The sequence below is a fragment of the Eucalyptus grandis genome, chromosome 3 (genome assembly GCF_016545825.1).
Source record: "Eucalyptus grandis isolate ANBG69807.140 chromosome 3, ASM1654582v1, whole genome shotgun sequence".
NCBI classification, from domain to species: Eukaryota; Viridiplantae; Streptophyta; class Magnoliopsida; order Myrtales; family Myrtaceae; genus Eucalyptus; species Eucalyptus grandis.
Genome location: NC_052614.1, coordinates 653,249 through 668,023, shown reverse-complemented (window position 1 = coordinate 668,023; position 14,775 = coordinate 653,249). Strand labels below are relative to the sequence as shown.

Here is a 14,775-nt window from a genome sequence, read left to right as displayed (position 1 = left end):
CTTATAGGAAGGCGGATAAATGCACGACATTGACATATGCAAAATGATAGGGGTTATATAATATTTCCCTTTCAATGATTGTGTGTATACTTGAGCAATTGTACTCAATTTATCCATGTTAATTGACTTTTTTTTAAAGGCGAATAAAAGTCGTATTGCTTACGAATATCGTATGCACGATAGCTAACGCTAAAATAAATAGGTCAAAAAAGGATGTAGGTATATCTCGTCCCATTATAAATATCGATAAATTTTATTATCACGACATCCAAAAAGAAAATATAGAACAACCCTTCATCATAACTTGCATCTCAACAATGCCTTTACTTTTTCACTTGTTACTAAAACATATCTTTTTCCTTTGTTTTTAAACTACGACATTCGTGTCGCAGGCTCGATTTTAGCTTCCCCTAATTAAAGTGGGATCCACGTTTATCATTGATATAAATGTTTATATACACGTGCTACTGTTTTGGCGGATCTCTTGCACATGGGACACATCTTTTATATATATTCTAGGGTTCACTCAAGGGCAAAAATAGCTGGAATATGCGAACTGGATCACGGCCGGATATCACTCAAAACAATGTTATCTAGCAATACCCTTCGCGTCATGTCACTAAATTCCTTTGTAATCGCCTTTTTCATTCCACTTTGGCATGCTCGAGCGAACGGAAAAAGTCAACTGTCTGGCTAGTTATAATCACCATCGCTTCCTTTCTCCGCCCTGCAAATCGTCCTCTTCTTGCTTTCTGTTATTCTCATAGCCGGCCACCAATCGCTTCCAGCTTTGGAAGCTTTCTTACCCTTTTGTTCACCGTCTATTTGATTCATTCATACATTATACACACCAGAGAAGCTTCAGTCTTTCTTCATAGATATATTTCCCATTTCAAAATGGCGTCGTTCGAGTACAATAGAGCATGGGGAGTTATTTTGCCTGTTCTCTTCTTGATCTCATCGAATTCGCCAAGCTGGGTTCTTGGAGCTCCTCAAGTGCCGTGTTACTTCATATATGGGGATTCCTCGCTGATAATGGGAACAACAAACGATCTCGAGACTCAGGCCAAAGCGAATTATCCTCCTTATGGGATTGACTTCCCCGACAGAGCCACCGGAAGGTTCACCAATGGCCGCACCTCCGTCGATATCATTGGTCTGCTTTCTTACCTGCTCTCCTTTTTTCAATGACCCTTCTAACTGTTCATGTTAAATCTTGGAAAAGCATAACGTAATGTGGCTTGAACATAGTATCATGCTTTCCTAGAAGTTGCTTAGGAAGCCAAAAGGCAAAAACTCTCGTGAGTTTACAGGCGTACGCCTATTACGTTCATGGGCTTGCTATTCAGTTTTTTTTATTATGTGTCTTATTTGTGAATACAGCCGGACTCCTGGGGTTTGACAGATACATTCAACCCTTTGCATCTGCAAAAGGGAGCGAGATACTCATCGGTGTGAATTATGCATCCGGTGGGGCAGGCATTCGAGACGAAACAGGACAGCAACTGGTAAATAAATATGTAGAATTTTACGCTAAGGATCTGTTTGTTTCGCTAGAAAATGTATTATTTTTGTAAAATATTTTTTAAGAAAATGACCTCATTTTTCGGTGTTCGGCTGAAACTTAAAAATGAACTAAATAGTATTTTCCATTTGTTTGGTAAGGAAAGTCTAATAGGTAAAATTATCATAAAATTTGTATTTTAAAATTATTTTTAATTACTTTTAATTTTTATATATATTCTCTTTTCTTTTTGCTTTTTCCTTCGCCGGTTGCCAGCCTCAGGCGAGCTCAAGCCTCCCCAAAGGCTGCAAGGTGTGAGCTCACCTAATTTGATGATGCCCGAGCTCAAGTCTTGTTGCCAATTGTCGAGAGCCTGTTGGCCTTAGGTGAGATTGAGTCTAGTTGCCAGAGGCAGTGAGCTCTCCCATTCTAAAGAGATTAGAGCTCGCTAGTTGTTGTCATGGTCGGTGACGGGCTGAAGAAGAAACAAAAAAAAAAAAAATCCAAATATAAAAAATTTTTTTTTTGAAAAAATACTTTTAGAGGAGCAAAAGTTTCTAACCGAGGACCTGAACACGATCACTGAGGGCCCTAGTACAGCCTTTGTGGACTTGAGCCTAAGAGTTAGGATTAGAGATCCAATGTCAGGGATCCAAGCATGGCCTTTATGGACGTGAGTTTCGGTGTCGGAGCATTGGGTACATGCATAAGGAGTTTGGGCCCAACCTTGATAGACCCAAGTGTAAGTGCTAGGGGCCTACGCCTGAGCATCGAGGTCTTGAGTCTTGCCTTAATGAACCCAAGCCTGGCCACCAGAGGCCTAGTCTTGAATGCTAAGACTCGAGAACCAATGTTAAGGATTTCGTGCTCAAGCGTAAAATTTTGAATCTAAGTGCTGATACCTTGAAAACATTTTCAGTTGATTAGGAAAATGTTTTCCGTTGAGTTATTTTCCTTAACAAACCAAATGAGGAAGATATTTTCCATGAAATAAACAAACTCTAATTATTTGACAGTTTGGTTGGACAACACTCACTAGCCCCCTTAAGTCTGCCGATATTCAAAAAGATATCTTTTACATGCTCTTCCAACAGGGCGATCGAATAAGCTTGAACCATCAATTGCAAAACCATTTGGTCACAATCTCGCGCGTCAGAGACATGTTGGGATCGAATGCTACGGCATACTTAAACGAGTGCATATACACGATAGGAATGGGAAGCAACGATTACATCAACAACTACTTCATGCCAGACGTATATCAGACCGGCAAGCTTTACATGCCCGAGCAATACGCCGATGTACTAATCAAGCAATACCAACAACAGTTGAAGGTAACAACTTTCTCCTAATGCGCGTCGGATAACTCCAGTTCTAATTTAAATTAACATCTATTTTTTTTTTGATCACTTTCATTTGATTATTACTTGGAATATCCGTAGTTTCAACGGATATGATCTTTTTATAATCCAATTTTCAAACCTTAGACATTGTATTCCTATGGAGCAAGGAAGGTGGCAATATTTGGATTAAGTGTGATAGGTTGCGCCCCAACAAAAATTTCAAGATTTGGGACCAACGGATCTCTGTGCGTCGACAAGATCAACATCGCGGTTATGTTACTCAACGATAGGCTCAAACCTCTCGTTGATGAACTGAATCGCAACCTGGCCGATGCTAAGTTCACCTACATAGACTTTTTTGGAATCGCCATTGCTGGACTTCCAGGTGTGTGTCTCTCTCAATCTTGTGTTTGAGAAATCCTTTTTGAGTAATGTTAAGAATATATCAAAGATCAGTTTACCACATGACGAAACTATTACCATATTAACGGATGTATAAGTATATTGTGGCACGACGTCTATGGTTCTTCACTGGTGAATTTCAATGATGATATTGTATTTGTCTATTTTCAGTTCTCCGAGTTGCAAGTTCAACCTGTTGTAAGGTTCGGGAGAGTGGCCTGTGCATTCCCTTCGAAACTCCATGCTTGATTAGGTTGTTGCACGCCTTCTACGATGGATTTCACCCCACAGAGATAGTGAATTTGGTGTTTGGTGCAAGGGCTTACACAGCTTTACTTTCTTCTGATGCTTACCCTTTTGATATTCATCATCTCGCAATGATCTGAAGAAGAAAATAGAGAGATTAAATGCTCATGTGTGCATATTAATTCGAAAAGTTTCAATTGATATTGATCTAGTTGCTCAATAAAATCTCCAAGACAGTTTGACAAATTTTAATTCATGTCGATGCCATTTTTGCCGAAAGAATATTTTTGACCTGTGAGGGTATTTTGATTGAACAATAATGACAATTTCATGCCTGTGCACTGCATACGCATCGAGCAATTTGCTGATTGCAAAATGATGTTCTATTTCAATGCAGTAAGTGGAACATAACTTGGTGTCTAAGTTAAGTACTAGTTTCATTAGCAATCGGTTGAGTCTCTCTTCCTTTGAAGAGCTCCCTCTCCATCCCAACGGTGATAGTTTCCGTAAAACTCCCAATACCCAAAACGTTAAATCCACACCTCTCTCACCATTCCCACATTGAACATCATCATCTATTATGCACTTCCTAACCGAATCACGCCATCCAACTTTTCCCCCGTATCACCTTTGCAACACCAAGCCCCAACTCCAAAAACCCGTCCCACCTCACCCACCGTTAGCATCTAAACTAGAGCTCCTTAAATTCTCAGCTGGCCTAACGCGACCTGCTGTAAAGTGAACAAGGAACTGGGCACTTGCATTCCCTTCGAAACTCCATGCTCGTACAGGAAGATATGCGTGTTCTTTGACGGATTCCATCCCACGGAGACAGTGAATTTGGGGTTTGCTGCGAGGGCATGCAACGCTTTGCTTCCATCCGATGCCTCCCCTTACGGCATTCGCAATCTGGCGATGATCTGACTAAAGAGGTTGGGATGATATTGGTCAGCGCCGAAGCAGTTGTCCACACGGCCGCCAACGTCTAAATGCATACGCTATTGAATAAAATATCCAGGATAATTCCAGTCAAATAAGGCGACTGCAAGTTATATCTGATATCCTCTTGAATTTGATTTATACAGGCAAGTTGGATGATGAGGGGTATTGCAACACCTTTCGTAATAGTCAATGGAAGTTCACCAAAGGTTTTCTTGTTGTGACTAGATGTGAAAAATATTATTCGTTGTACATTATGCAGGCAAAGTTGTCCACAGACAAAATTAATGTAGTAGACAGCAAAGATGCAGCTGAGTTATGACATAAGAGGCTCAGTCACATCAGTGAGAAGGGTTTGTCACTATTGGCCAAGAAGAAGCTCATTTTAGAATTGAAAAGTTCGGCGCTAAAGAAGTGTGCTCATTGTTTAGCATACGGGCTCAAACCTTTTTGAGCTTGCAACTCATTGGGCTTCCTCCACATAGAAGTGAACCTTGCTAACAACATGATGGCATGAATTTCATAGATTTACTCCATTAGGGAATAACTAACTTATAGGAAGGCAGATAAATGCAAGACATTGACATATGCAAAATGATAGGGGTTATATAATATTTCCCTTTCAATGATTGCGTGTGTACTTGAGCAATTGTACTCAATTTATCCATGTTAATTGACTTTTTTTTAAAGGCGAATAAAAGTCGTATTGCTTACGAATATCGTATGCACGATAGCTAACGCTAAAATAAATAGGTCAAAAAAGGATGTAGGTATATCTTGTCCCATTATAAATATCGATAAATTTTATTATCACGACATCCAAAAAGAAAAAAATAGAACAACCCTTCATCATGACTTGCATCTCAACAATGCCTTTACTTTTTCACTTGTTACTAAAACATATCCTTTTCCTTTATTTGTAAACTACGACATTCCATGTTGCAGGCTCAATTTTAGCTTCCCTTAATTAGAGTGTGTTAAATTAATGTCTCGAATTTAAATTTGGATAATGATTTGTTAAACCGAATTTATCGATAAAGTTTTTTTCTTTCAAGGATTGGAAATTAGATGAAGAAAAAAGTAACAATTTTCTTTCTTGGATTCTTTATAGCTACATAAAAGAGGAAATAAAAATAAAATAAAAAGGGAGCAAAAGTTTCCTCTTTTATCTGGAGTTGCTGAATTCCTCTGCAGGTTATCATGGTGGGCGCCGAAAGTCAAATATTTGACTTTGGGCACGCATATTCCACGCCGAGAGAGGGAGGAGAGCTGCACGTGGAGCAAAAAAGTGGGCCCAGGTCAAATTCTTCTCCATGGGCGCACATATATATAGGGAGGATTCTTTTGACTGCCGAATCCCTACGAAGCCGCACGGCCACAATCTCTGAAGCCGCAAGTCCTTGAAGCCGCGTGAAAGCCTTGATTAAGAACGCGAAGCCATATGTGGACCAAAGACCAACACTGGAGTTTTTGATTTTGGCATACGTAGAGCGTTTTGTTTTGAGTTTGAACACGTGATAATTTTTTGATTTTGGTGTACATAGAGTGTTTTGTTTTGAGTTTAAATGTGTGATAATTTTGTACCGTGAATTTATGTTCAAATGAATTATTTATTTATAAATATTTTGGATTTGTGCTTAAATTAAAGTGTGGGAAACACTCAAGCGTGTGAGCGATTGTAAACTATAATTCTCTTTCTATAAATGTAGTTATTAATACTCAGATCGAACTATGTAAATTTCTGGTGTCTTTATTATATATCGTTTATTTATATGGTGATTTTGTGTTTCCGTGTATTATATTCCAATAAAGTGGGATCCACGTTTATCATTGATATAAATGTTTATATACACGTGCTACTGTTTTTGCGGATCTCTTGCACATGGGACATATATATATTCTAGGGTTCATTCAAGGGCAAAAATAGCTGGAATATGCCAACTGGATCACGGCGGGATAAATTCAAAACAATGTTATCTAGCAATACCCATACCCTTCGCGTCATGTCACCAAATTCCTTTGTAATCGCCCTTTTCATTCCACTTTGTCATGCTCGAGCTAATGGAAAAAGTCAACTGTCTGGCTAGTTATAATCACCATCGCTTCCTTTCTCTGCCCTGCAAACCGTCCTCTTCTTGCTTTCTGTTCTTCTCATCGCCGGCCACCAATCGCTTCCAGCTTTGAAAGCTTTCTTACCCTTTTGTTCACCTTCTATTTGATTCGTTCATACATTATACACACCAGAGAAGCTTCAGTCTTTCTTCATAGATATATTTCCCATTTCAAAATGGCGTCGTTCGAGTACAATAGAGCATGGGGAGTTATTTTTCCTGTTCTCTTCTTGATCTCATCGAATTCGCCAAGCTGGGTTCTTGAGCTCCTCAAGTGCCGTGTTACTTCATATGGGGATTCCCTCGCTGATAACGGGAACAACAACGATCTCGAGACTCAGGCCAAAGCGAATTATCCTCCTTATGGGATTGACTTCCCCGACAGAGCCACCGGAAGGTTCACCAATGGCCGCACCTCCGTCGATATCATTGGTCTGCTTTCTTACCTGCTCTCCTTTTTTCAATGACCCTTCTAACTGTTCATGTTAAATCTTGGAAAAGCATAACGTAATGTGGCTTGAACATAGTATCATGCTTTCCTAGAAGTTGCTTAGGAAGCCAAAAGGCAAAAACTCTCGTGAGTTTACAGGCGTATGCCTATTACGTTCATGGGCTTGCTATTCAGTTTTTTTTTTTTATTATGTGTCTTATTTATGAATACAGCCGGACTCCTGGGGTTTGACAGATACATTCAACCCTTTGCATCTGCAAAAGGGAGCGAGATACTCATCGGTGTGAATTATGCATCCGGTGGGGCAGGCATTCGAGACGAAACAGGACACCAACTGGTAAATAAATATGTAGAATTTTACACAAAGGATTTGTTTGTTTCGCAGGAAATGTATCATTTCTATGAGATATTTTTTCAGAAAATGACTTCATTTTTCGGTGTCTGGCTAAAACTTAAAAATGAACTAAATAGTATTTTCCATTTGTTTGGTAAGGAAAGTCTAATAGGTAAAATTATCATAAAATTCGTATTTTAAAATTATTTTTAATTACTTTTAATTTTTATACATATTCTCTTTTCTTTTTGCTTTTTCCTTCGCCGGTTGTCGGCCTCAGGCGAGCTCAAGCCTCCCCAAAGGCCGCAAGGCGTGAGCTCGCCTAATTTGATGATGCCCGAGCTCAAATCTTGTTGCCAGTTGTCGAGACCCCATTGGCCTTGGGTGAGCTTGAGTCTAGTTGCCAGAGGCGGTGAGCTCTCCCATTCTAAAGAGATTAGAGCTCGCTAGTTGTTGTTACGGTCGGTGATGGGCCGAAGAAGAAACAAAAAGAAAAAAAAAAATCCGAATATACAAAAATTCAATTTTTCTTTTTTGAAAAGATACTTTTAGAGGAGCAAAAGTTTCTAACCGAGGACTTGAACATGAGCACCGAGGACCCTAGTACAGCCTTTGTAGACTTGAGCCTAAGAGTTAGGATTAGAGATCCAACGTCAAGGACCCGAGCATGGTCTTTATGGACGTGAGTTTTAGTGTTGGAGCATTGAGTACATACATAAGGAATTTGGGCCTAGCCTTGATAGACCCAAGTGTAAGTGCTAGCGGCCTATGCCTGAGCATCGAGGTCTTGAGTCTCGCCTTAATGAACCCAAACCTGGCCACCGGAGGCCTAGTCTTGAATGCTAAGACTCGAGAACCAATGTTAAGGATTTTGTGCTCAAGCGTAAAATTTTGAATCTAAGTGCTGATACCTTGAAAACGTTTTCAGTTGATTAGGAAAATATTTTCCGTTGAGTTATTTTCCTTAACGAACCAAATGAGGAAGATATTTTCCATGAAACAAACAAACTCTAATTATTTGATGGCTCGGTTGGACAACACTCACTAGCCCCCTTAAGTCTGCCTATATTATTTGTACATATATTCAAAAAGATATCTTTTACATGCTCTTCCAACAGGGCGATCGAATCAGCTTGAACCATCAATTGCAAAACCATTTGGTCACAATCTCGCGTCGAGACATGTTGGGATCGAATGCTACGGCATACTTAAACAAGTGCATATACACGGTAGGAATGGGAAGCAACGATTACATCAACAACTACTTCATGCCAGACGTATATCAGACCGGCAAGCTTTACACGCCCGAGCAATATGCCGATGTACTAATCGAGCAATACCAACAACAGTTGAAGGTAACAACTTTCTCCTAATGCGCGTCGGATAACTCCAGTTCTAATTTAAATTAACATCTATTTTTTTTTTTGATCACTTTCATTTGATTATTACTTGGAATATCCGTAGTTTCAACGGATCTGATCTTTTTATAATCCAATTTTCAAACCTTAGACATTGTATTCCTATGGAGCAAGGAAGGTGGCAATATTTGGATTAAGTGTGATTGGTTGCGCCCCAACAGAAATTTCAAGATTTGGGACCAACGGATCTCTGTGCGTCGACAAGATCAACAGCGCGGTTATGTTATTCAACGATAGGCTCAAACCTCTTGTTGATGAACTGAATCGCAACCTGGTCGATGCTAAGTTCACCTACATAGACTTTTTTGGAATCGCCACTGCTGGACTTCCAGGTGTGTGTGTGTCTCTCTCGATCTTGTGTTTGAGAAATCCTTTTTGAGTAATGTTAAGAATATATGAAAGATTAGTTTACGACATGATGAAACTATTTACCATATTAAGGGATGTATAAGTATATCGTGGCACATCATTTATGCTTCTTCACGGGTGAATTTCAATGATGATATTGTATTTGTCTATTTTCAGCTCTCCGAGTTGCAGGTTCAACCTGTTGTAAGGTTCAGGAGGATGGCATGTGCATTCCCTTCGAAACTCCATGCTTGATTAGGTTGTTGCACGCCTTCTATGATGGATTTCACCCCACAGAGATAGCGAATTTGGTGTTTGGTGCAAGGGCTTACAAAGCTTTACTTTCTTCTGATGCTTACCCTTTTGATATTCATCATCTTGCAATGATCTAAAGAAGAAAATAGAGAGATTAAGTGCTCGTGTGTGCATATTACTTCGAAAAGTTTCAATTGATATTGATCTAGTTGTTCAATAAAATCTCCAAGATAGTTTGGCAAATTTTAATTCATGTCGATGCCATTTTTGCCGAAAGGATATTTTTGAGATGTGAGGGCATTTTGATTGAACAATAATGACAATTTCATGCCTGTGCATTGCATACGCATCGAGCAATTTGCTGATTGCAAAGTGATGTTCTATTTCAATACAGTAAGTGGAACATAGCTTGGTGTCTAAGTTAAGTACTAGTTTCGTTCGCAATCGGTTGAGTTTCTCTTCCTTTGAAGAGTTCCCTCTCTATCCCAACGGTGATAGTTTGCCCTACAACTCCCAATACCCAAAACCCAATACCCAAAACCTTCAATCCACACCTCTCTCACCATTCCCACATTGAACATCATCATCTATTATGCACTTCCTAACCGAATCACGCCATCCAACTTGCCCCTCATATCACCTTTGCAACACCAAACCCTAACTCCAAAAACCCATCCCACCTCACCCACCATTAGCATCTAAACTAGAGCTCCTTTAATTCTCGGCTGGCCTAATTTCAAACGCGACCTGCTGTAAAGTGGACAAGGAACTGGGCACTTGCATTCCCTTCGAAACTCCATGCTCGACCAGGGCGATGTACGTGTTCTTTGACGGATTCAATCTCACGGAGACAGTGAATTTGGGGATTGTCGCGAGGGCATACAACGCTTTGCTTCCATCCGATGCCTCCCCTTACGACATTCGCAATCTGGCGATGATCTGACCCAGGTGATAGGGATGATATTGGGCAGTGCCAAAGTAAGTCCACACGGCCGCCGACGTCTAAATGCATACGCTATTGAATAAAATCTCCAGGATAATTCCTGTCAAATAAGGCGACTGCTATTTTAAAATCAAAGCTGTCGTAATTATTGCTGTAATTATAGGTTTTAATGGCTCAACATTAGGTAAGCGTCCCTTTAATTAAAGTGACTCTTCGTTCTGTTGTAGTTTCTGAATTTAATATTTTTATTATTAAAGGTTAATGATTCAACTAATGTGAACATAACCGAAATGACTCTAGAAATCATGTACTTTCAGTTTTTTGCAGCTATTTCCCTCGTCTATAAATAGACATGTTTACTTAGTTAAAAAACATATCAAGAACTCCTTGAAGCACTCCTATAACATAGACATGTTTACTTAGTTCAAAAAAGTATCAAGAATTCCTTGAAGCACTCCTAGGACGTCTCTTGAGTTTTCTCTTCTGAAATAATCCTCTAAGTGTGCCGGTTTCGATAAATGTTTGATAGAGTCCCATTCGTATAATGCTAATACAAATGGGTTTAAGTTGTTGTATCTCGAAAGGCATAGTTCGTGAAATTGCTTAGTACAATTGACAACTTCACCTCTTATGTTGAAGTTGTCAATTGTACAAAGAAGTTATCAATTCACAAGTTATCGATTTATGGTTTGTTGATTGGCTACCGAGATATTGGTACGCAAGCTTATTGTTGACTTCGATGCTTCCAATACGTATAGTTTAGAAATTTTTGTGGCTTTTTTCCTAATTTTATATGCACATTATTTAGTTTTTTAATAACATACATGATGGGCATGAATTTCATAGATGTGCTCCATTAGGGAATAACTAACTTATAGGAAGGCGGGGAGATGCACTACATTGACATAAGTGAAACAATAGGGGTGATATAATATTTCCCTTTTAATAATTGTGTGTGTACTTGAGCAATCGTACTCAGTTTATCCATATTAATTGATTTTTTTATAAAGGCAAATAAAAATCGTATTGCTTGCGCATAGCGTATGCACGGTAGCTAACTCTAAAATAAATAGGTCAAAAAAGGAAGTAGGTATATTTCATACCATTATAAATATCGATATATTTCATTATCCGACATCTATAAAGAAAAGTCAGAACAACACTTTATCATAACTTGCATCTCAATAATGCCTTCACTTATTCATTTGTTATTACAAAATATCTTTTTCCTTTCTATGTAAGCTACAATATTTTAGCTTCCCCTAATTAAATTGGGATTCACGTTCATCATTGATATACAATGTACACACGCTAATATTTTTGCTTATCTCACGCACGTGGGACACAACATCTTTTATATATATATTAGGGTTCATTCATGGGCAAAAATAGCTGGAATAGGCCAATTATATCTCGACGGGATATTATTCAAAGCGATGCTTTCTAAGCAATATCCTCCGCTTCACGTTACCAAATTCCTTTGTAATCACCTTTTTCATTCTACTTTCCTTCCCCAGAGAATGAGAGGGCAATGCTCGAGCGAATGGAAAAAGTCAACTGTCATTGAATTATATGAAGAAAACGAAGATCTAAATAATCACGTGTTTAAGCTATGGCATTATGCAAGTGATCATGCTTTACATGATCCGGTAGATAATCGCCACAGCTTCCTTTCTCCGCCCTGCAAATAGTCCTCTTCTTGCTTTCTGTTCTTCTCATCGCCGGTCACCAATTACTTCCAGCTTTGAAATCTCTCCTTACCCTTTTGTTCACCGTCTATTTGATTCGTTCATATATCATGCACACCAGAAAAGCTTCACACTCTCTTCATAGATATATTTCCCATTTCGAAATGGCGTCGTTTGAGTGCAATATAGCATGGAGTGTTATTCTACCTGTTCTCTTCTTCATCTCATCGCATTCACGAAGCTGGGTCCTCGGAGCTCCTCGAGTCCCGTGTTACTTCATATTCGGAGACTCGCTCGTCGATAATGGGAACAACAACAATCTCGAGACTCAGGCCAAAGCGAATTATCCTCCTTTTGGGATTGACTTTCCCGACGGTGCGACCGGAAGGTTCACCAACGGCCGCACGTCCGTCGACATCATTGGTCTGCTTTCTTACCTGCTCTCTGTGTTTCAACGACCCTTCTAACTGTACATGTCAAATGTTGGACAAGCATAACGTAACGTGGCTTGAACATAGTATCATGCTTTCCTAGAAGTTGCTTAGGTGGCCAAAAAGCAAAAACTTTCGTGCGTTTACATGCGTGCGCCAATTACGTTCATGGGCTTGCTATTCAGTTTTTTTTTTTTTTAATTGTTACAGCCGGACTTCTGGGGTTTGACAAATACATTCAACCCTTTGCTACTGCAAAAGGCAGCGAGATACTCATCGGTGTGAATTATGCATCCGCGGGGACGGGGGCGGGGGCATTCGAGATGAAACAGGACAGCAACTGGTACACAGATACCTAGAATTTAAGGTTAAGCGTACTTTGTTTCGTAAAAAAAAAAAATACAATACTTTATTTTTCGATGTTTAATTGAAATTTGAAAATAAATTATAAAATTTTTTCATTGTTTGGTAAGAAAAATATACTAAGTAAAATTAACAACAAAATTGTAATTTTAAATAATTTCATTGTTATATTCTTTTTGCTTCTTCCCTGGCTGGTTGTGGGCTACGGCAATCAGCCATAGATGAGCTCAAACATTGCCCAAGGTCGGCAAGCTTGCCTAGTCTTGCGTCCTCATGACCTCTAGAGGGAGGCATGAACTCGCCCAATTTGGCGAGACCCGAGTTTGTCAGCCGTTGCTGTGGCCGGCGATGGGCTGAGGAAGAAGCAAAAAGGAAAGGAAGAAAAGAAAAAGAAAGAAAAAAAATGAAAAAGTCAACTTTATAAAAAATAAAAATTAATTAAAACTGTGATTTTTTTTAAATATTTTTATGCGAACAAACGTTTCATTAATCAAGGATCTAAACTCAAGTGCCAAGGACCTGTGCACATTCTTTGTGTACCCAACCTTGAGGGTCAAGACTAGAGCTCGAGCATGGCTTTTATGGACCCAAGTTCGAGTGTTGGAGCATCAGGTATGGGCACCAAGAATTCCAGCTCGGCTTTGGGTGTGAATGCCAAAGGCCTGGACTTGAGCATCGAGATCCTAGGCTCAGTTGTTAGAAATTTAGAGTGTGTTTGATAACATTTCTGTTTTTGGGAATAATTTTTTTTTTTATAATTTTTTTCTATTTATATTTCTAGAATAGAAAAAGAACAAAAATGTGTTTAGTACAACTTACAATTTTTTTTTTTTGAGACATAGAATTTCTTTTAATTTTTTATTTTTTTGGGATTTTTTTTCTTTTCTTTTTTCCACTTTTTTTTTTATGACCTAGGGAACCCGCGCACCGTACAAACACAAACAGCCCGACAGGCCCGGGGTAACGGGGGATAAACCCTGGGGTGACACTAGCGGAGGACCCACCATCCCAATGTCGCACTTAAGATCCCATACCACCAGCGGGATTCGAACTCCTCTCCTCTGGCAAAGGATCATGGGAGCACTTATCCAACTGGGCCACCGCAGGCGGTGGTTCTTTTTTCCACTCTTCTTCTTCCTTCTCTAGCTGGTTGTTAGACAGTAGGCAATAAACCGATTAGAAGAGCAAGAAGAAGAAAAGAAAAAAAAAGGAAAAGAAAGAAAATAACTTATTCTATAAATTGTTCTTGAAAACGAAAAATAATTTTTTCCTACTTCTTATTCTTGTTTCAAATCTATTTCCTAGCCACTTTTTTTTATTCTGGGGAGTAGATTAATTAACTGATGTTATTAGACATATTTCTGTTCCTTTTCTATTATGGGGAACAAAATAACAGAAAAATTGAGAAATAGAAATGTTAACAAATGGAGCCCTAATCCTTAATGTTGGAACCAGGAACCAATGTTAGGGTTTTTGTGCCCAAGCGCATAGTGTTGGGTCTAAACGTGACACCTGCTCATATTTTAAAGAACTTTTGTCAATTTTTTCAAAGAAGAAATTATTTTCTTGAATTTAAATTTTAGTAGGAAAACCTTTTTCGGTTAACTAGAAAAATATTTTAGATTGATTCATTTTCCTAAGCAAACCAAATGATGGAAAATGTTTTCGGCAAAATAAATGGACCCCAAGTACTAGATGGCTAGGTCGGATGTCACCTGCTAGCCCCCTTAAGTCTACCTCTATTATTTATATGTATATTCAAAAACATATCTTTTACATGCTCTTCCAATAGGGTGATTGAATTAGCTTGAACCATCAATTGCGAAACCATTTAGTCACGATCTTACGCGTAAGAGAAATGCTAGGATTAAATGCTACGGCATACTTAAACAAATGCATATACACAGTAGGAATGGGAAGCAACGATTACATCAACAACTACTTCATGCTAGACGAATACCAGACAATAAGCTTTACACGCTTGAGCAATTTGTACTAA

The 14,775-nt window shown here is 39.0% G+C and overlaps 1 protein-coding gene and 1 non-coding gene across 2 annotated transcripts; both read left to right on the top strand.

Moving 5' to 3' along the window:
* The first annotated feature begins 784 nt into the window (after window positions 1–784).
* Window positions 785–9,681, top strand: LOC104438742. Its single transcript, XR_005549283.1, has 9 exons — window positions 785–1,156; window positions 1,384–1,508; window positions 2,599–2,838; window positions 2,992–3,225; window positions 6,799–6,977; window positions 7,209–7,333; window positions 8,449–8,685; window positions 8,840–9,080; window positions 9,274–9,681. It is a non-coding gene; the product is annotated as a GDSL esterase/lipase At1g29660 (transcript).
* A 2,465-nt stretch (window positions 9,682–12,146) lies between these two features.
* On the top strand, window positions 12,147–14,775 carry LOC104438741 (GDSL esterase/lipase At5g45670). The gene is made up of 3 exons (XM_039308498.1): window positions 12,147–12,405; window positions 12,624–12,756; window positions 14,583–14,775. The coding sequence occupies exons 1-3, from the start codon at window positions 12,147–12,149 to the stop codon at window positions 14,773–14,775; spliced, it is 585 nt and encodes a 194-aa protein (XP_039164432.1).

What these genes read in the sequence shown, in the direction of transcription:
- LOC104438741 (XM_039308498.1), top strand. Translation starts at nt 12,147, where the DNA reads ATGGCGTCGTTTGAGTGCAATATAGCATGGAGTGTTATTCTACCTGTT. An exon ending in CACGTCCGTCGACATCATTG is followed by an intron (nt 12,406 to 12,623) that starts GTCTGCTTTCTT and finishes TAATTGTTACAG; the next exon opens with CCGGACTTCTGGGGTTTGAC. An exon ending in ATGAAACAGGACAGCAACTG is followed by an intron (nt 12,757 to 14,582) that starts GTACACAGATAC and finishes TGATTGAATTAG; the next exon opens with CTTGAACCATCAATTGCGAA.